The sequence below is a fragment of the Bactrocera oleae genome, chromosome 5 (assembly GCF_042242935.1).
Source record: "Bactrocera oleae isolate idBacOlea1 chromosome 5, idBacOlea1, whole genome shotgun sequence".
Lineage (NCBI taxonomy): Eukaryota > Metazoa > Arthropoda > Insecta > Diptera > Tephritidae > Bactrocera > Bactrocera oleae.
Genome location: NC_091539.1, coordinates 57,796,143 through 57,818,574, shown reverse-complemented (window position 1 = coordinate 57,818,574; position 22,432 = coordinate 57,796,143). Strand labels below are relative to the sequence as shown.

The 22,432-nt window shown below is 33.2% G+C and overlaps 1 protein-coding gene across 1 annotated transcript; it reads left to right on the top strand.

Annotated features, from left to right (window-relative positions):
* The first annotated feature begins 6,042 nt into the window (after positions 1–6,042).
* On the top strand, positions 6,043–10,435 carry LOC106625556 (ubiquitin carboxyl-terminal hydrolase MINDY-3 homolog). The gene is made up of 8 exons (XM_014245385.3): positions 6,043–6,239; positions 6,686–6,832; positions 6,929–7,062; positions 7,121–7,513; positions 7,580–7,871; positions 7,939–8,098; positions 8,175–8,334; positions 8,955–10,435. Exons 1-8 carry the CDS (start codon positions 6,200–6,202, stop codon positions 9,099–9,101), a joined length of 1,473 nt encoding a protein of 490 aa, XP_014100860.2. The 5' UTR covers positions 6,043–6,199; the 3' UTR covers positions 9,102–10,435.
* The last annotated feature ends 11,997 nt before the right edge of the window (positions 10,436–22,432 follow it).

Genomic DNA, 22,432 nt, shown 5'->3' with positions numbered 1-22,432 from the left:
GAATATTTATCTTGTATTTCCTTAATAAATTCTAACTAAAAACACGATCAAAAGCATAAGTGTAGACTTTTTCAGGCTAGCAAGTGCACCCGTGAAACTCTTATTTAAAGAGGATGTTACAGAAAGTAAACTAAGATTCCAAATCAAAACTGTGAGCTTTAAAAGTTAATTTGCTCGAAGACAGAGAGCTAGCTAGATAGGTGGGATATAAGAATCATGGCGGTTGCTACATTGTCTTACTTTAGTACAATTTTAGATAAAATATGCAAACAACTTCCTTCATCAAAGTTTTGGTAACTACATATACTTTATTCAAATATTTTAAATATATTGTAACTCTGCTAAAATATTGCACAAAATATTCAATACGTATTGCTCCCATAACCTAACATATTAAATATTATTGTTTTACCCTCTCTTAACCTCATCTTTCTCGCAGTTATTTCGATTTCCATTTTTTAACAATAATTACACATCGAATTGACGCAGCTGCCAAACTTTGAATGTAAATATTTTGACCCAAAAGCCAACACACACATACTTCCGCATAATATTGTATATAAGTGTCTACAAGCTTCCATACTTATGCATATGGTTACATAAGCATCTTTTCATTGTAGATTGAATATTTTGAAACTTTGCAAATACCCTTTCACGCACACACACACACACACTAATGCATGCGATGACTAACCGTAAATATAAGACATACGTATGCGGAAAAGCTATCGACGTGTTATGAAGCGAGCAGATTCAATTGGGCGATAATATGGATAATCAATTTAGTTACCATTGTATTCGAATGTTCGAAAAGTTTTCCGATTATAGGAAAAGTTCAAATTTCAATAAGTAGAACAATTGCTATTTTTACATACTTGTAATGCTAGATATGAATATTAGGGTGGAGCGAAAAAAAAATTTTTGATTTAAACTCTTTACATTTATATAAAAATTACGAATTTGACGGTTTTTGACTCAAAATTTATTTTAACGCTTAAGGAAAGCATGTTGTCGTCCAATAATGACACACAAATATTTTTTTAATTGATAATTTTTAATTGGCCAGAAAGAGGACTCTCCACAGCTTCTGGATAACTTATCAAATTTTTTTACGAAATAAAAATTTTAACTCGAAATTTACTTTAAAAGTGAGTGAAGATGTTAAAAAAAAAAAAATTTTTCCAAACAAATTTTCAAATTTCCAAAAAAAAATTTTTTATAATCTACAAATTTTACCCTCAGGCTAAGCAAAAAAAAAAAGTTTCGCTCCACCCTAATGAATATGTTAATGTGTTTGTTTCGGAAGCTTGGTGCTCCAGTTGATTTTATTGAGATTCCTTTATTTTTCTTAGTTGTTGTTGTATGCTTGAGTCGGATATGGTAATGTGAGTACATTTGCACGTTCGCATAATGAAGCGTGAATGGAAATTTTGCATATTTACATGACATATTTGTAGCGAGTGTGATTTCCCAGCATGTGTGATTGCATAAAATTAATGGCTAATGATCTTGTGTGTAGTCATTGTGCTCTTGGTGAAAGCTTTACGCACTTTTGACTGATTCAAATGAGCTAGTATTGAATTGTAGGGAAATAATACTCGGATAGAGGAGTCAAGTAAATGGTGCATAAAGAGATAAATAGGTTAAAGGAAAACACAAGTGAGTTCATTTGCCCAGCGAACAAGGTCAAATTGTATAGGCAACCGGGAAAATTATATTAAACTTATTTATCCGCGCTCCGAAATGAAGGCTGTGAAGCTTTAAGCTATCACGGAATACTGTTTGAATTTATTGGAATCTTTTCAATTAATTTAAAAATCTCGCTACGAAGATGGGATCTAGGCGATTTGCTACGTTTAATTTTTAAAGAGAAGCATAGATCCTAACATAGACCTGCTGGTGCCAGATGGAGGTTAAGAAGTTTAACTTCATCTACTTGTAGTACTTGAACAGCGCAGCTTCTATATATCTAAGACAAGTTTTAGATAATGCTGCAGAGCCATTCCATCTTGCCCTGATCCGTCTGTCAGCCTTTTCAGAAATTTCATTGTATGTCGTTTTTAGTGACTTCCATATTTCCTGTATTGGTTCGATATCCAGACGGATGGCACTTTTAGCTTTGTGACTTGGAACCCAGTATATATGCAGACACTACATCTACTGCCTCCCTGCTTCTAAGGGCATTCTCTGACCTTATGCGATGTGAGATTAATGCCTTAATTGGCATACATATAAATATTCTATTCCAATGAACCTCAAATTGAATTATTGACAAATCAAGAGCATTATAATTACCAAAGAGAGATTCGCAAGTCACTTTCAAGAGTTTTGAGAGCAATTTTGGATATTTGTAAATATATTTATTGGTCTATAATTAAACAAGGCGAAAGGCATTATGAAATAAGAATGTGCAAAAGACGTATCTTCGCTCTCGTAAGCCATCCCAAAATAGTCAAGAAAATGTCATCGTGTTTTATAAACTCTAACTGAAATTCCACCTGGGCACTATGGGAAACTATATAACATCTGATCAAATTTGATCCGGACTGTCAAAAAAAAAACGAAATTTTCTCGTTTTTTAATACAACACTTTATTATCGGTTTCAAAATCCGCTACATTTAAGCCATCACAAGAGCACTAACGCTTAATCCAATTTGCCATACACTTGTTATAAGCCTCGTCTGGGATGGCCTTCAGGAGTGCCTTCAGCGAATTTGACTGTTTTCAATTATCGATTCGGTTTGCGCACGCAGTTTAAATGGACCAGTCCGGGTCTAATTTGATCATATGGTACATATATATCTGAGGAAGAACGAATTTAACGATGCAAATGAATCGTAAGAATATTTTAGAAGTTCTTTCTTCAGAGTATAAGAAACGATTCTGAGCTAAAACGACCTGCAATTAGTCCACACTTTTGATTCTAAGCTAAACATGGAAGGTATATTTATAATAAGAATATATTCAAGTCCTCGAATTTGCATTTACAAGAAGCTCAAGATATATAGTCCGTTATTAGTTATATATCATATATTTAGGTGCAGAACCAACCAAAGCGTATGCATAATATCAAAATATCCACACTTTACAACCGAAACTATGTATAGTCATAAGCTCTAACTCATTTCTGCTTCAGCAAAACTACAAGTATGTACAGACATAAATAAATTTCCCGAAACTCGCTGCAAATGACATTGAGCAAATTAAAAACTGGAACAAATTGCCAAAAATAAAAATAACACAAAACCAAGACAACTCCTGTTTATCGAAATGCCAAAGGACTGTCATGTTATTAATCACTGTCACGGTACATCTTCTGTGATAGCATCAGAACTGCTGCTGGCGCCGCAGGTACATGGTGGAAGGTGCATGGCACTCGAGCGTAGCAAGCGCATTCACTTCTCAGCGCTACATATCAATTGAAAGTGACAGGAAGCGCACGAAACGGGAGACAATTATTGATTTGAACGTAGAGTCAAAGGATTTTAGAATTATCAATGAATAACTACAAAATGGTTGAAAGCAAGATATAAATCGTAATTTCTAACTAAAGACTTATCTTCAAACTGTGCAAAATTAGATATTTGTAGAAATCAAGCAAATAATAGGTTTAACTTTTAGATGATACAAAATGTAATTGAATAGATCAGTCGGTATGCCATCACAACCTGTAACTTTATTACCTTTATTACTTATTTAACCGAAACAACACTCGAAATTTTCTCGAATTCCTTTCACAACCAAAATAAGTTGCTTAGAGATAAGAACACTCCAGAGCAAATTCAACCCTCTACGCAGTTGTTTACGTAGAACAAATTACATGTCTGTGAAATTTACTATTTTTTAAAACAAAACACAGAATTGAAAACTCAGTGTTTGTTTAGTTTTATTTATAAAAAATTAAATCTCAATTCGAAAAAGTACTCAAATTCTAATAAGTTTCGCAGATGGTATATGGTATAAGAGAATTTCAGTTCAGAAATCTTTAGACGTTCGGAAAAAGATTGAAAGTTCCATAAGGAAATTTGGAAAATTAGCAAGAAAAATCATTGAACGCTTACTGTGACGGTCCACGTGGTAGACTTCCATACAATTTCATATAACGCTGTTGCTCTGAGTGAAAATTCTAAAAAATTTCGTTCCGCTAGCTGTACGTCTGTCTTTCAGTATTATTAAACCCCAAGAACACGTAGAGCTAATATATCAATTCTAGCTTCAGACTACCAGATGAGGGTCTCTTTTCTCAATGGACTCTCTAGTCTTCAACCAGTAGACAGATGGAACTACTTGGAGCTTATCCTTTATAGGAAGCTTTCGCGGAAGTCAAGCATTGAGTAAGAAAAGGAAAGGTAATCATAAATATTTTTCTCCTTCAAAAAAAAAAAAAAAAAATTCTGTAAAGCCTAAATACATATGAAAATATGTAATGTCTCACTTATGAATTTCTCCGCATATTCTTACTCTAAAGCACGTAATAACACTACCACTCACTGCCGACATTCAACGTGATTAATTGCGCCCATTTTTCGTTGTGCCAGCACAAATAGGTATTTCACGTTTAAACTAACCGTTGACAGAAAATCAGCCGTAGTGATGGAAGACCAAAAAAGTATTAAAATGTTATAAAAACACAAAAACAAAATATTACAAAAACATTATTTATACCGTTAGGCACATTTATCTCACTTTTTCACTTTACTTGCCGTTATTAGCATTTCCGGTCTGTTGTCCTAAATAACTATTGACGATTAATAATACAGATACATATCATATAATATATTTATATATGCATAGATACTCTCATGCGATTTCAATTATGTCACCGCTTTAAGTTTACAGTTTTTTGTGCCGCAAGTATTTACACAGATTGTAGAAAAAGCAAATTGATAGATGGATTGTGGTGGGTTGAGATTGAAGGATATGCAAATTTAAAATACACAGATTGATAGTAAATATTTAATAAAAAAATAACTAATCTAGGAATTGCTATGGTCAACTATAACAGTATATAAATGGATATTCAATACTATTTCTTTTTAATCTTTTTTCTCTTCTGCACAACAGCATACACATAAAAACTGACCCATAAAAAATCAACTTTACTTTTACTCTATTCCTCTTCCATCTTCCTTAATGATGTTTTTTCTTGAAATGTGTATGTATTATATACGTATATACAAACAGTGACCGAGAAAGGAAAAGAGATCGAGGATGATTTCTTCCGTGCCCGAAGTAATCAAGGCGTTGCGGTGCTACGCAACAATTTTTTGCAGATTTCTTTCAATCCAATAATTGATGAATCAGGGAGGTGGCGGCGGTCATCCTATCTTCTCCTCGAGCCCCGGTATAAAATGTTCATATGTGTACTTAATTTCTTCATAATTTATAAACTGTTCCTCACTAAATTACATAATTTATCATATATCAACCCTTAAATCACGGTGTGGTTCACGACTAAAGCTGTAACAATTGTATAAAGCAAAGACAACAACCTGCAATATTGAGCAATGCCTGAGAAAATTCTCCTCAGGGCCAATTTTTAATTATTTACAGCAAATAATTGAGAGAACTGCTATAAAAAACAGTGATGTATACCGTAATTGTTATGCAAGGAAACAAACTATTTAAAAATCAAATTTTAATAATAGTAAAGAAATTAACCTTGCCATAACTTCAAATAATAATTATATACAAACTACTTCAAGTTTTTTATATATTTTTAAATTTGCTTACATTTGTGTTCTGACTGGCAATGCCTTAGCTTATTTGAACTTACTATGCTTTGCGACATCTACTGTTTGAGTATTGTGCTGCCAGTTATATTGAGTAATATGACTAAATCAATTTTTTAACAATATTGCATTATATATTAACATTGTTTATAAACAAATATGATAAATAAAATAAGTAATTTCAGATAACATATTTTTTTCACCAAAACCTTGCTATTTGTACTACTCAAACTAAATTTCTTTTGATAATACCCTACTTTTTGTGCAAAAAGACCTCAATTTAAAATGCATTTGGCATCCTGCTAATTGGCAACTTTGCGTTGCATCGAGTCAACCTGAATTTGTGTTCAATTTTGCAGTGCATTTCACAAAAATTGTAATTTTTAAAAATAAACATTGTAAATTCCAATTGAAATGGTGTAAACAGGACGAGAAGAAGTTGCATTTGTACCAAAATAAGCGTCAGATGCCTTCCAGTGAACCTCAATCGATAAGAATGGAGAGCGGTGGGTATATGAGTATATTTGTGGCTTTCCTATCCAATTGTGGAAAGGAATTTGTGAACTATTTGTGTCGGCTATGCGTATTAGCTACTCCAATGTAGTCGTTTCTAATGCTAAAATAACTAATATTTATTGCTTATGTGGAAAGTGTTGACATTAAAACCGAATTTCGATGAAATAAACAGCAGCATTGTTTATTTTTCGTTTTTGAAGTAGAAAAAAAAATAGAATTACCTCCGCATTCCAATTACCTTGGGGCTACTTAACCTCAATTTGTGTGGAAGCGCAGCTCCAACAACACAGCGCATACATTAAACAATGCACTTCTGGTGGTAATAATTTCTAACAAATATGGGTAGTCAAACAAAACGTAACGACAATAATACGTTGAAGTGGAATCTAAGCCCAAAAACGAGTTTTTAACGATAATCATTCAATTGTGTTTACAGAAATTGCATGCAGTTTAGTAAGTAAGGAGCGTTCCGGATTAACACAGGCCGAATTATCCGAAAATGCCGCAAGAGAATTACAAGAGATTCGCAAATTACTGTGGGGTCCCAACATACGTGTAGATGTGTTTCGACGTTGGTCCCAAGGTAAGTAAATGTATTGAAAATAACACAAAGTGACTCAGTGCAATGCAACAAAGGTGTGGTTATCTAAAAATAAATTTTTTTGATAAATATTTGTAGGCTTCGAATTTAGTGATACAGAACCATCAGCTTTGGTGCAGAAAGAGGGTGGACCATGTGCTGTGATAGCGCCCGTACAGGCAAACCTGTTGAAAATACTTATTATGGATACGCCAGGTCACTTTCTGAAAGACGTAAGTGTAATTCCTAAATTAAACTTTATAATATTTTTAATTTTTGTTTTTGGCTTAGCTCACGCAAGATAAGTGTCGACACCTGTTAATAAAAGCGTTATGCGCCATCCTCAATAAGTGTTGTGCCAAACGCTTTCGAATTGTTTCGCTGCCGATGGAACAATGCGCGGAAGCCAAAGAAGTAGTGAACGCCGCAAGTGACATTCCAGATGTAAAGTTGAGTACAGAAACTTTGGAAGAGGCTACGGCAGAACCTGTCGATGCTAGTGCGGCAACTACCGTGCGTGTAGCAGATGCACGTGAAGTCTCTTCAGACGCATATCATGAAGGTCTACAAGTATTAAACTTTGACACGATTGAAGAAGTGGAGAAATATTATACGGAACACTGGCAAGTGCTCTCTGGCCAATATGGCGTTATGCTCTTCCTTTATTCAGTGCTACTCACGAAGGTTAGATTTTGAAAGCGCTCCAAATTATTATACTAATATAGACTTCTGACTCTTCTCATATAATAGAACATTGATAATGTTATTTCGGAATTGTCCGATACCTCTGAGCCGCTGATACATAATACGTATGGCTATGGGTCACAAGCGCTCATCAATTTGATGTTGACTGGTCGCGCTGTAGCACATGTATGGGATAATGATCAGGATGTTGGTGGCTTAAAACTACGAGGCATTAATGAGCAAAGCGATATTGGTTTTATCACATTAATGGAGCAAATGCGTTATTGTACCGTAGGTTCATTCTATAAGAATCCGAAGAACCCTGTTTGGGTAATGGGTTCGGAAACGCATTTAACTGGTACGTATACGTTGCGTCAATAATTATTTGATTTCTTTAAAAAGCCAAATTTTTTTTAACACTACAGTGCTATTTAGTACCGAAAAGAGGCTGGTGTCACCCGAAACACCTTCTGAGCTAGCAAGACGCGTTTTCAAGTCTTACGATCCTGAAGGTAATAATTTTATACCGGCCGATGTGCTGCAAGATGTTTTGGCTGCATTGGATTTAGTCAACGAGCCTGAGTAGTAAGTGGCTTGCATACTTTAGATGTAAAAATATATTATAAGCGCAAAAAAAATAATTTAAAAAATCTTTATTTAGCGTTGATATCATGCAAAAACGTCTGGATCCGGAGGGTTTACACATTATTCTCTTAAATGCATTTATGGACGAGTTCTTCCCTCAGGAGCAGCGATCAACACCAGATACATTTGATTTAATGCACTACAATGGCATACCCGGTTCGAATGATGGCAACAAAGTATGTTATTATAACTTGAATAGGGTATCTTAAATATAAAAACAAAAAATATATATATATATGTATATGTATACATATATACATATTTATATGAATGATCAGAATGACGATGAGTTGATTTAGAAATGTCCGTCTGTCTGTTAGCCTATAGCAGCCATACAAACTGAACGATCAAAATCAAATTTTATATGGAAAACTTTTTTATTTGACAAAATATCTTCAAAAATTTTTGGCATAGCAGATTGTCTAAGGCACCGATGCAATGTTCGAAGAAATTGTTCAGTTCGGAACACTATAGCATATAGCTGTCATACACACTGAACGATCAAAATCACATTCTTGTATGTACATTTTTTTTATTTGACAATATATCTTCACGAAATTCGGCATGTATTGTTGTCCAAGGTAACGGTATATTCTCTTAAGAAATTGTTCAGTTCGGACCACTATAGCGTATAGCTGCCATACAAACTGATCGATTAAACTCAAGATAAAGACCTTTCTAAACCACTTTATGCTATAATAAATGCATCAGTGAAGGGTATTATAGCTTCGGTGCAACCGATTTCTTGTTTTGTATACAGTTTATTACTAATTATTTACCGTACGTTCACTTGCAGGTACATTACTGTAAAGGTTCTGCCATATTACTTGAAAGCGATTTAAAATCGGTATGCATCTCTAATCCAATGCTAACATGTTTGCAGACTAAGTGGCCAAATATTGAAATTAATTGGCATGACATGCGGATACCATCGTTGAATTGACGACACATTGCTATAAGCCAATACCATATGCAATAATGCATAAAGCACACAAATCGAATCGCTAATTTAAAGCAATTTTGTTTATTTTCGCCGTATACATAATGACTTAAAAAAAAGGCAAAAAAGCGGGAGCTGTTATAACACTAAATATGAAATATAGAAATATATGTTTTTTAAAGCACAGCATATAAAAAAAATTTTAATTTCAGTTACAACTTACTAAAACTAATTTTTTAACATTTTTTGCATTTTTTTGTTAATATGCAACACTTGTTTGTCCTTAATTTAATAAAACTACTAAAAAAAAGAACAAAATAAATAAGAAATAGTTGCAAGAAAAAAACATGAAAAATATATTATTGTTCCAAAAAATATACGAACCTATTTAGAGTTCACACAAGAAATTAATTAAACATGAAAAATAAAAAATACAGCGTACAAGCAAATATATCTATTCATAAACAAACAATACAAAAAGTAATAAAAATGTTAATGAAAATGAAATTAATAGTTAATGTAATTAACACAAGTTTTATTAAATTAACTTCTAAACCACTAACTGTAGTTTATTAAACTAACTTAAATGGCAAACACACAACAACAAAAGCAACAGCTTGTAATCACGCATTTTAGCGTTTCACATTGAAATAGACATAAAAATTACAAAATCACAAGTAACGCGAAGGCAAAATGATATTTCAAAAAAGAAAAAAAACCTAACAGCGAAATTAAGACAAACCAACAACAATAACATAATTTAAACACATATGCAATTTTTTGTGAAAATCGAAGTATTTGAGAGTGCAAAATTAGGTGGATTCGGAATGCCATATTTTGAATATATCATAAAATTATCAAAATTGTATATATAGTATTATTTGTATAAATTCATGTTGCTGCTATTTGTGTTCCTCGAATGTGACTTCCTTAGTTGTTTTTCTTTTTTTGTATATTTATTTGATTGAAATTTTATACAATAAAATATTAGCTTTCCACGTAAATAAATTCCTTTTATGGCCTTTAAATGCAATTTAGTGCATTTGTAATTATAAAACAAACGAAAAAATGAGAACTTGGTATACCATTCAATAATATTACCATATTTAAACCTAAAGTAAAGAATTTAATAATGATTATTATAATATATTTTGAATTCTATGGTATTCAAGGCATATGAAATAGACGAAAATTGTACGGCATAAAGGGTTTGCACAGAAAACAATTATCAAACTAATGAAAAAAAATTTAAAACAAGCATGTTGTGCATATTTCTAAGTCTTATTTAAATACATGAAAATTAATATAGAAAAACAATAAAACACACGTACACATTTCTTGAGGTGTTTAAATTTTTATGTGCAGCAAAAGGTACAAGTGCAATGGAGTAAGTAGTTATTATTTTTAGATTATTTTTAAAGTGTTTATTATGCACGAATGCTGAAATATGTACTTAAAATAGTATACAACTTGCAAAAGTTATACAAAATCGAAAACCACTTGCTGGTACTTTAAGTAAGGGATACATGCATACAGGGAACAAAACACTGCCCACACTTTTCATTTATTTGCATGCACTTACCACTTTTAACTATTAACTTTATATTAGATTCGCACACTTTTTAACATTAAACACACATATTTTAAACAAAAACTATAATTTTATACAATTTTCACTGATTTTTTTACAACCGTCATGGAATTGCACCACTACACTTAAAATTTTCTCTTCGCCATTATTTTTCACGATTAAACATGCAAACGATTATGTTATAGAAGCAAAATGCTAGTTAAAACCACATTTACGTAAAAATTTTGATTTTTTCAAGCGCAGACACAGATACAAGAACGTGATTAAAAAAAAGCCGGCGGATATTTGACAACTGTCAGAATAGTACGAGTACATGCTAGCAAATAATTCGAATAACGGTATTTACTATTTATATATAATGATTAAAATTATAAAATATTGCAATTTTATAATTGCACAACAAGAAATTAAACAGTTTATTAGTTTTGTTGTTAATCAACGAGTGAACAAGTGAACGAATAGAGTAACGGAATCGATAAATAAGATAAACAAAAAATATATACAAAATGTCTGAAAAGTAGAAACTTTCTCATATAAAAAAAATTAAATAAGTGGTGCAAGAATAAATGTGTAAAAAATATTTAATTAAAACAAGAAAAAACGTTAACTTCGGTTGCGCCGAAGCTATAATACCCTTCACAAAAACAAAGGCCCCTTACAAGAACTTGATTCCGAGCGTTCAATTTGTATGACAGCTATATGATATAGTGATCTAATCTGACCAATTTCTGTGGAGAATAATTTGTTGCCTTAAGCAATAACTCGTGCCTAATTTCGTGAAGATATCTCGTCAAATAAAAAAGTGTTCCATGCAAGCACTTTACTCCGATCGTTCAGTTAATATGGCAGCTATATGCTATAGTCATCCGATCCATACAATTTCTTCGGAGATTAGATTAATGCTTTAAATAATAATACATGCCAAATTTCGTGAAGATACCTCGTCAAATTAAAGAGTTTTCCATACAAGCACTTCATTCCGATTGTTCAGTTTGTATGGCAGCTATATTCTATAGTCATCCGATATCGGCGGTTCCGACAAATGAGCAGCTTCTTTGTGAGAAAAGTACAGGTGCAAAATTTCAGATCGATATCTCAAAAACTGAAGGACTAGTTCGCGTATATACAGACGGACGGACAGACAGACGGACATGGCTAAATCAACTCAGCTCGCCACGGTGATCATTTATATATATACTTTATATGGTCTCCGACGTTTCCTTCTGGGTGTTACAAACTTCGTGGCAAAATTAATATACCCTGTTCAGGGTATAAAAAATTATTTAACCTATTTGTGAAGCAGTGAATTTTTCTATATTAAAGAAAATTAAAAATATTTAATTCAAATTCGAGGACATACAAAACACAAAAGTAGTGCTAAAAGAAGATCTAATACATTGTATTATCTGGCTGTCACACATATCATATTTATTCAAATTCTGACAATTTTAACAAATTCCTGCTACTGGTAGCGTTCTACACCGGCCACTGCAGGCTCAAGAAGCACCTCTTCAACATGGGTATAGCCTCTTCTGCAAACTGCCGGTTCTGCGACATAGAGCCGGAAACCCCTAAACATTTGCTGATGAACTGCACAGCAGTCTACAGACGCAGAATCAAGGCCCTGGGATCCATGTTTCCACACAGGGATTGTATCGCCTCACTAGCACCCAGCAGAATTTTGGAATTTATCAACATGCTGAGCCTAGATGATACGTAATGACTTAGGGGAGGGCACAATAGACCATAGGTCGCGGTGCATGCCTCAAAATTAATCTAATCTAATCTATCATATTTATTGACCGTGTTTCTGGATCCCAATAAAAAATCTGCGGCACTATTAAAAAACACGAAAAGTACGTGAATAACCAGAAAATGTACGGAACGATTTCCGGGTAAAAGTCTTTAAATATATCAAAAACCCAGTATTGTGTGAATGGATATTTGGATAAATAATATTAAAAAATAAAAATTAAATAATGATAAATGTCTAAGAATTTAGGAACGTTTTGAATTTTCGATTCATCTATACAAAGATCTCTTCCTTACCTACAACACTGCCATATAACTTTTTCCTATAAGACTCGCTGTTTTGCGAGATATACCGTTTTTAACCTTTAAACATTTTACTACGCCGCTGCCTTTTTTTTAACCTTTATGTTTGTTATTTTATCTTTCGTTTCCGATGGATTTCATCTTACTATGATTTTCTTATTTACAAAAATTATCTACTCTGGTCTATAAGTTCAGATCGCTTTATACAATATTTAGTTACTGAAAATCGTATAAATTATAAATATTTACGGTCTGAATTTTTAGTTTACTTATACTATTTTTTCGTTTTTACATTTTAAATTCAACTATTGAAGAAACCAAAAACATATCTATTTGCCTTCTATATTTTCGTTTTACATACAAATCATTTTTAAATACATATTTCAAAGTAAATTTGTCATAATTTCTTGAATTCCCGTCAAGAGCTGCCCATCAGCTGGTTTGTAAATTTTTTTACTTCTCTTTAATTGCTACAATACTACAACTTTACTTTCTCAATTTCCTCTTCTATCATCAAAATTTCTAAAAAGGGAGGAGCAAAACCTTTTGTTATTTGTAAAAAGTTTCAGGTGGGTAATTGCAATTATTTGTGCTTCATAGTACTTTCTGTGAAATCAAACTATTTTACAATGCGGTAAGACTTTTTAAGCATTTTTTATTAACACAAATGTTTTTATAATTTCATGCAATAATTTCGATTTGGTATTCAAATATATTTTTGAAATAATTTCAAATCACCTATGGTATACATAAATTAGCAAGAAATTTTAAAACGATTATTCACTGTATGAGATAATATAATATTTCGAATATTAAAAAAATAACAAAAAATATCTAATAGTGATTTATTCAATTCGTTTACAATTTGTGAATACCCTGATTATTGTTTTCTATGCTATGTAAAATGCAACACTGTGCTACAAAAACTTCCGCGTCCACACAGTTGCTGTCATACAGTTTTCCGTTTCAGCGAATGAAAACGAAACGAAAAGTGCAAAATGTTTGAATTTCAAATTAAGTGTGTTTCGAAACGTGTTAATAAATGGTTGTTACTATATAATTAAATAAAATTATGTTATTAGTGTTAAAAGGAATGATGTATGTGCTGGAAATAATCAAATGAAAGTGTATAAGCGTTAAAGTAAATAGTGCAAAAAAGTGTCTGCTGTTCATATGTTTGTGTGAAGATGGATAGCAAGCACAAAAAAACGAGCGAGAGAAAAGCGGCATTGTTATAAGTCAACAACAAGTTAGTTTGGACAAGAACCAATTTTTGGATTTTGAGTAATATACATATATTACATATATTTTTGTAGATTTAATATTGAAATACATAATAAATGAAATTACTTTTATTATAATTCTCATGTTTTATAAGAGCTATTATTGCTCTGTGACATTCAGAAAAACTATGTACATTTTTAATTCTCATCATAAAAATCATTGTTGTTGATTATGAAGAGAAAATGGTGTGAGATTATGATTTGTTGAAGTTTGTGATTTCTGTTGAAATACTTACGCAATGGCTTACGTTTTCATTCATAAGAAAGTATACTTTTAATAAATTGGCTATCTGAAATCATTTGTTGCATCTATGGAATTTTTTATAATGAATTTTAGGAATTCTGTTCCGTGAACAGGGTATATTAAGTTTGTCACGAAGTTTGTAACACCCAGAAGGAAACGTCGGAGACCTTATAAAATATGTACATAAATGATCAGCATGACGAGCTAAGTTGATTTAGCCATGTCCGTCTGGCTGTATATATACATATAAACTAGTCCCTCAGTTTCTAAGCTATCGATCTGAAATTTTGCACCTGTCCTTTTCTCACTAAGAAGCTGCTCATATGTCGGATATCGGACCACTATAGCATATAGCTGCCTTAAAAATTGAACAATCGGAATCAAGTACTTGTATGGGAAACTTTGTTAAAGAGATATCTTCATAAAATTTGGCATGCGTTATTTTCTAAAGCAATAATGTTATCTACGAAGAAATTGCTTGGATCGGATCACTATAGCATGTCATTTGACGAGGTATCTTCAAGAAATTAGGCATGAGTTATTTTCTAAGGCAGCAATGTAATCTCCCAGTCGATGTAAAAACAATGCGCCAGTCATTGTGCGCAAAGGTTTTTTGTTCGAATTTTCACGATTGTTTCGGGGGCGACTGGCTCTTGTGGCCATCCTGAAGGGATGTATCATTTGTCCTTTCTTTTGCTCGGAGCTAGATATAATATTAAGACTTTTCAAGCTTTCAAAATACTTCAGTATCTGCCAGGCGGAAGTCTTTGTGGTTAGGAAAGCTGCTGGTATAGCAAAAAATGGCGGAAACAATATGAAGAAGATCAATAAATATGTCGATAGCCAAGAGGAAATTAAGGCAATAAATTCAAAACGCATTACGTCAGCAGGGAAGCAGTAGATGTAGTGGCTCCCGAAAAGCAGCTGCATTAAGACTGAGTTCCAAGCTACAAGAGTATTTCGGGAAACGAAATAGCTGATTACCAACCGTCTTTCTACCGAACCAGTATAGGAAATACGCAAGTCGCTAAAAACGATACCTAATGAAATTTCCGAAATGACTGACAGACGGATTAGGGTGTAATGGGGTGCCTCAAGGACACAGGAAAACACGCATGGTTTTTACACATACGGTCTCGAAAAGACTACAAGACGGCCGTTGGCCTAATTGGCAGGTCACAACTTACTAGAATCACATGCGCGCCGGATGAACATTAGTAACGATAACACATGCAGGAAGTGTAGGGAAGTAGGCATGAGATAGACGCTGAAATACCTCCTCTGCTTCTTTCCGGCCTTATCTATAACACGTCCTAGATCTCTAGGAGCTTCGTTGTTAAAGTTAGAAGTATTAAAATTAGATATCAAGTCTCTCGTAAAACTTCGCGAAAGGCTTGACATACTGCATGACGAATACTTTAGTTCGAACTAAACTGAACCTCCAGCAGGCATTAAAAAGGTCCAGTAGATATATTCTGGCGTGACAGCCGGCCAGTATAATAGAACATAATAATTATCTTCTATAAAAAAAAAAAATAAGCTCAAAGTATATTTTTCTATTACAATATATAAAAAAAAACTCAAAAATAAGTATTATTTTTTATTGAAAAATTACAATTTAATCAAAAATAACTTTTACTTAGAAAAATGAAAACTTTAAAATTTGAGAAGTTTTTGAAAAAATTAATTACTTATATATCTTTCATTTTATTTTATTTATTTATTAGAAAAACTCATAAATTGTGAATCGTACTACAAAAAGCAAACTGTAACAACTTTTTCCTGCGTAAGTAATCGACTTACTTTTTTTTTATTTGAAAGGTTATTATTTAAATTTTTTTTAAATGAATGTTTGGATACCGAAATAGGGTTTGGATAGTGCAGCAGTACCATACTTTGCAGTCCCTCATTTCTGTCCAAAGGGAACTCAGACGGGATTTTGGCGGCACTCTCCGAAGTAGATAGACCATTATGTGGTTGGTAAACACATGCCGAATCTAGAAGTATCGCAAAAAGACCGTACCATCCATACCTTCGTGTTCAAGAAACAATCGCGGCTGTTGCATCGTTAATTCAGGCAAATCCAATTGTTTCGACTCGCAATCGCTTATCGGCGAAACTTGGAGTTAGCAGACAGTCGGTACAACGGATAATTCATGATGACTTAAAACTATTTCCATACAAAGTTCAAATAACAAGCCGGTTAAACCCTTTAGATTTGCCTATTCGCCTAGAATTTTGTCAAAAAAAAAAATTGAAATAGACGAAGAAGGCAATAATTTGATAAATAGCCTGTTTATGTCTGATGAGCCCCATTTTGATTTAAACGGAAATGTAAACGAGCAAAATTGCCGTATATGGAGTAAATAAAATTCTGACATAATCCACGAGATAGAACTTCACCCAGAACGAGTTACTGTGTGGTGTGGAGTTTCATCAAGGTATATTGTCGGGCCATATTTCTTTGAAGAAAACGGTTTAACAGTAGCTGTCAATGTGCATCGTTATTTAATAATGTTGAATGATTTTTTTTACCCAGATCTGCGCCGAATACGTATATATTTCAATATCCAACGAAAATTTGAAAACAAATTCATAGAAATTCATTCAAGAAACTAAACTTTGCACTGGTCCCCAAGGTCACTTGACCTGTATGCACTAGATTTTTTATGGAGTTATGTCAAGCATTAGGTGTACAAAACAAAACCCAGAAATCCGACTGAATTGAAGTAGTCAAATAAATGGATAATTGAAGCAATCCTGATTTCAACCCTTCAGGCCGCAATGAATAATTTTCTAATTAGGTGTCGCATATGCGTGGCTGAGCGTGGTGGTCATTTTTAAAAATAATTAATTATATAAAATAAAATTAAATTTTCAATACAATAAAAAAAAATATATAATGTATTAATTTAAAAAAGTTATTATAGTTGATTTTTGTAGCACGGTTCGTGCGCCACCCTGTATATATATTTTTCTAAAACATATAGAACTTATTAGTCAGTATTATTTTTATAGAAAAATTTTAATCCACAAAAAATAATTTTTTCTTAAAAAAACTGGAGCAATTATTTTAGTTTGTGACAAAAAAAAATTTCATGCATACTTTTTACTTGCAGAAAGTTCATATAATAATAAGATTTAATTTTTTAAATTTCTGAAATAATGAGCAAGGGCATTCTTTTCAACAATGCGTCCAATGATGTCAGTATTTTTCCAGACTATGACTAAATAAACGATGTAATTACTTCAGTTTATTTTGGTCTAGTTTCATTACTAAAAATTTAAAGTAGAAAAAAATGTAATAAATTTTAATGAGTAATACCTTGAAAAATTAGCAATAAAAATAATTACAGTTACATTTTGAATACATATTATGTACAAATAAAACTGCATGAGCTAAATTGTGTCGCAGAAATGCACGCATATTAGCAGTCTAATATTTTCTTTGAAATTCATAAATATTAAATGCGCAATAATTTCTGTCATTTGTCATATATCAGTTGATTTTCGTACATAAACGAAGAGTATTGAACGCTACAAATGACCATGACGCAAAACGTGGATATCCAATATTTTCTGTCGCCTGCACCACCCACTGCTTACACAGGCGCATACATGTATGTCATCGACAAACACCTGTATCTAATCCAATGCATAGGACCCGTATATATATATATATATATATAAGATATAGCCAAAAACGCTGTGCATTCGTTGCGCCGCTGTCCATGCATGTTGCCAACCTTCAAGCGGTCAAATGTTGGAAGCAACGGATGCTGCTGGCTGATGGCTGCTGGCTGCTGCTTCTTCAGCTGTTCGCACTTCAGTTTGCATGCAACGCTTCAATGGATCTGCGTTGTCAGCAAAGATTGTACGTTGATTTCAAAATAATCACCGACAACAGCATGCTTAATGCTTTCCAACGTTAATGCAACCAGATATATACAGGTAGATGTGTGTGTGTGTATGTGTTCATTAATAAATAAATGAAAAAGGAAACGTGCTGTCACATTCGTAACCGCTCAAGCGATCGACATGCGTTGCTTGTGGCTTTAGCTTTTGATTTGCGGCTATAATTTTTACTGACGCGATCAACTGTTTGCTGCTGATTTTTAAGTTAGAAAAGAGCACAAATGAGAAATTTCGCTATTTGTTGCAAGTTAAGTGCTGAAAATATGTAAATGCATACATATATCATATTTGAGTATACATACAAGTATGTGCACCTATGTAATAGCTCACATACCTTTGCAACGTATTAATATCGATCGTTGGTTCTGCTTAACGGTATTTGTGACAAGGCATGAAATATTAATGATGAAGGCTAAAGCTAATTTGTCAATCGCGTAAAGTCGGTCAAGACATGCGCCCCATCACATTGCCAAAATATAGATTTCCATTAATTTTCGAGCATTCACAATGACAACTAATATACGTACATACATATGTATTGTAATATAGTATTAATATATAATGACATATCGCTTGCAAATATCTGCAATGACTTTGCATACAATTTCCAGCCGACTGTTCATAAAGCGGACTCTCCGCTAATAAAATAAATGATCAGCTGTTTTCCATGTCCGTTTTATTTGTTTATCATGTGTGTTTTTCTTTCGAAATTTTTTGGTAGAATACGGTAAAACCACACAATAAAAGACATGTGTCTAGCAGGCAAAAAGTAATGCAAACACAAACCGTAGTAATAACAGTGGCAAGTGCCTATAAATAAAATTGTTTTGTATTTTTACCAAATACCTAACTAAAAAATATTTGTATACCCTGCACAATTGAATCTCAGTTTTAGAGATATGGTGCTGAAATTTTGCATGCGTAATTTCCTGCCCAAGAAGCCGATCATTTGTCGGAAGCGACTATTTGTATATCGGAACGCTGTAGCATATAGCTGCCATACAAACTCAACGATCAAAATCAAGTTTTTGTATGGAAAACTTTTTCATTTGACAAGATAACTTCACGAAATTTGGCATGGATTATTGCCCAAGGCAATAATGCAATCTCCGAATAAATTGTTTAGATTGGGCTACAATAATCAAGATAAAGATATTTGTATAACTGATAGAATATTATATTTTCGATGTAGTCGAAGATTATGTTTTTTATTAATTCTTGTAATTTCGCTCACTTAATGTGTTTATTCTTTCCAAAAATTTGTTTTTCTTTGTAGCGACCACCGCTGTTTAAATGCCAAATGTGATTTCTTTTATCTAAACATTAAACAGATGTTTTAATATAGAGAATATTATTATGATTATTATATATACTGCAATTACAAACGAGTATAAATTCCTGGCCACAACTGATGCTTTGAAGAATGTACAAACATGTAGGTACAGGTTCAAGTTCGAGTGGAAACGTATACAAGACGTCTGAAAAGTCTAAAAAATATGCCAGCTGGAAATGTTGTAAAATTGTTGTAAATTATTTTTGAAGATATTTGCTAGGTCAAATTTCTAATAAACGCATTATGGGGTATGAAATGTATCATTAAGGTTAAAAAAAGAACAAACATGAATATGTAAAAATGCTAACGAACTCTGCAGAGAAAAGCATCGACTTTAGTCAGTAGCACTTTTTTGAAACGAGGTATCCAAGTAGAGGTACTTTTTTCAATAGCTCTTTTTCGACAGCTCACGCATGAGTCGTGTCAAGATGTCATATTATTTTTGTTCAGTATTGTTTGGCATTTCATCATGGAAAGATTTAAGTCTGAACAACGTTTAGAAATTGTTCTACTTTATTACGAAAATTCATGTTTTGTAAAGAATGGGTTTCGCGCGCTTCGCTAAACTTATGTCATTATTGGATAATATACGACCAAAGAAACCGCATCCAGCACGTAGTGAAGAAAATATAACGGCCGTAGCTGACCGTGTACACGAACACCGTGAAGAGTCGATTCGGCGCAGCAACTCGGACTGATGTATGGAACGACTTGGCGCATTTTACGTTGATATCTTAAATTGAAAGCGTACAAAATACAGCTTGTGCAAGAACTGATGCCGCTCGACCTTCCCAAGTAACATAGTTTCGCTCTATGAGCTCTTGAAAAGTTCCTAGAAGATCCGAAGTTTTCGAGCAAAATTTTGTTCAGCGACGAGCCTCATTTCTGGCTCAATGGGTATGTAAACAAACGAAATTGCCGCATTTGGAACAAAGAGCAACCTAAAGAGATTCAAGGGCTGATATTTCATCCAGAAAAAAACTCGGTTTGGTGTGGTTTGTTGGCCGGTGGAATCTTCGGTCGATATTTCTTCAAAAATGATGCCGGTGAGAACGTAACCGTCAATGGTAACCATTTTGCGCCTTGATAACCGACTATTTAATATCCAAAATTAAAGCTTGTGATTTTGGCGACATTTGGTTTCAACAAGACGGCGCCACTTCCCACACATCGCATCAATCAATGGATTTATTAAAAGAACACTTCGGTGAGCAGATAATTTGCCAGTTAACATTGAAAATTGGACTAAACATTTAAAGAGATAATCTTAAAAATATAAATACTAAAGAACATTCTTTCGAATGATAATAAACATTCCCCATTAAATTTGGATTTTCTGGGTTTTTTTCTTTTAAAAGTAGGGAACCTTAAAATGTATCACTATAACATAAAAGACCCCACTGACGTGTCGCCGTAAATGGAGCGAAATGGAATAGCATGTATCAATTGTGAATAAGAAATAGAATGTGGATATAGAAATAAACATTCCAACTGCTTTATAAACTAATTTATACTCAAAGTATAAAACTGAGATTCGGAGATTTTACTATTTTAACATTTAGGCTCTCTTTCAAACTACTTTTAAATGGCCTGCAAATCGATATTGTCGCGAACTAGAAAACTATAGATAATTAAGTAATTAACAAAAAATCTTTCCGGTACAAAATTTGACACAACACATTTGTATCTTAACGGTCACTTCATACCGGTACACCCATATATTTCTCTATTTAAGTCAAATATGCTTTGAACACGAACAGAAAAAGTGCAGAACTCTTGCTTCCCTTGCTTTTGTGGTCCCGGCAAGAAGTTCCGTATTCTTTAGAACATTAATAACTCTTTAGGCGCGTAATACTTTTTGCTTGAATACCTTACAGTTAACCCAGTTTGTAAATGAAAAACGGTGGTGTTGCGTCCCGCAATCATAACCGGACCGACACCGGGTCGAATTTTGGGTTCCTCACAATTGTACAATAGTGTACGCTTCATCCATTTAAACCACCTGAAAATATCTCTCGAAGTTCAATATGACAAAAATATTATATAATCTGGTTTACTGAATGAGAGTCTGCATAGAATACTATCCTGATCAAACTCAATTTTCCTCTTTTTACAAGAACTCATTTGCAAAGTGTTGTCGATGCCCACAACAGTGTGATATATAAATTATATACATACACCCAATCACGTCTGACCCGGATTGACCAAAAAAACAGGGACATTTTTAATTCAAGTCTTAATAATCGCCTAATGAGCCAATACAAGCATGTCAACGATAATTCCAAATTTCCAAACATTTGTTATTAGTCTTGGCGGAGATGGTTTTCAATATCTTCAGTGGAATCTGGTTTTTTCGATTTCGGTTCATTTTTGAAGCGCCATTCGCTAGATTGTTGGACAGTTTCGAAGTCATATTCATAAACCACGTCTTGTCGCCACTAGTATTGATGCGTTTGATGATTGTAGGGTCATCAGCTACGTTGTCAAGTATCTCTTGTGCAATCTCTATTCGACTCGAAAAGATCTGTTAAAGTGTCGATAAAGTCCGTTTTGGTAAAGTCTAGCATTCGCGCGCTTTTTACCCAAAATATGTTAAGCCGATCCATAAGAGTTGTTCAGATCCTCTGCTATTTCTCTGATGACAACACGACGATATTCAAGGACTAAATTTTTTCGATGTTATCGTCATTAACAGAAGTGAAGCGACAAGTTTTCAAAGACTTAACGAAATTCATTGATTCCTTTTTCAACAAAAAATTTCAAACAAACTCAGAATACAATATTTTTTCTTTGGTAAAAATCGCCAGACAAACATTTCGCGTTGTAAGCAAACAACGGCCAAACACACACTAATTGATATATGGAGGTCAAACTTCCAACGAAGATAAAGCAAAGTTTACACGATTTTAGGAA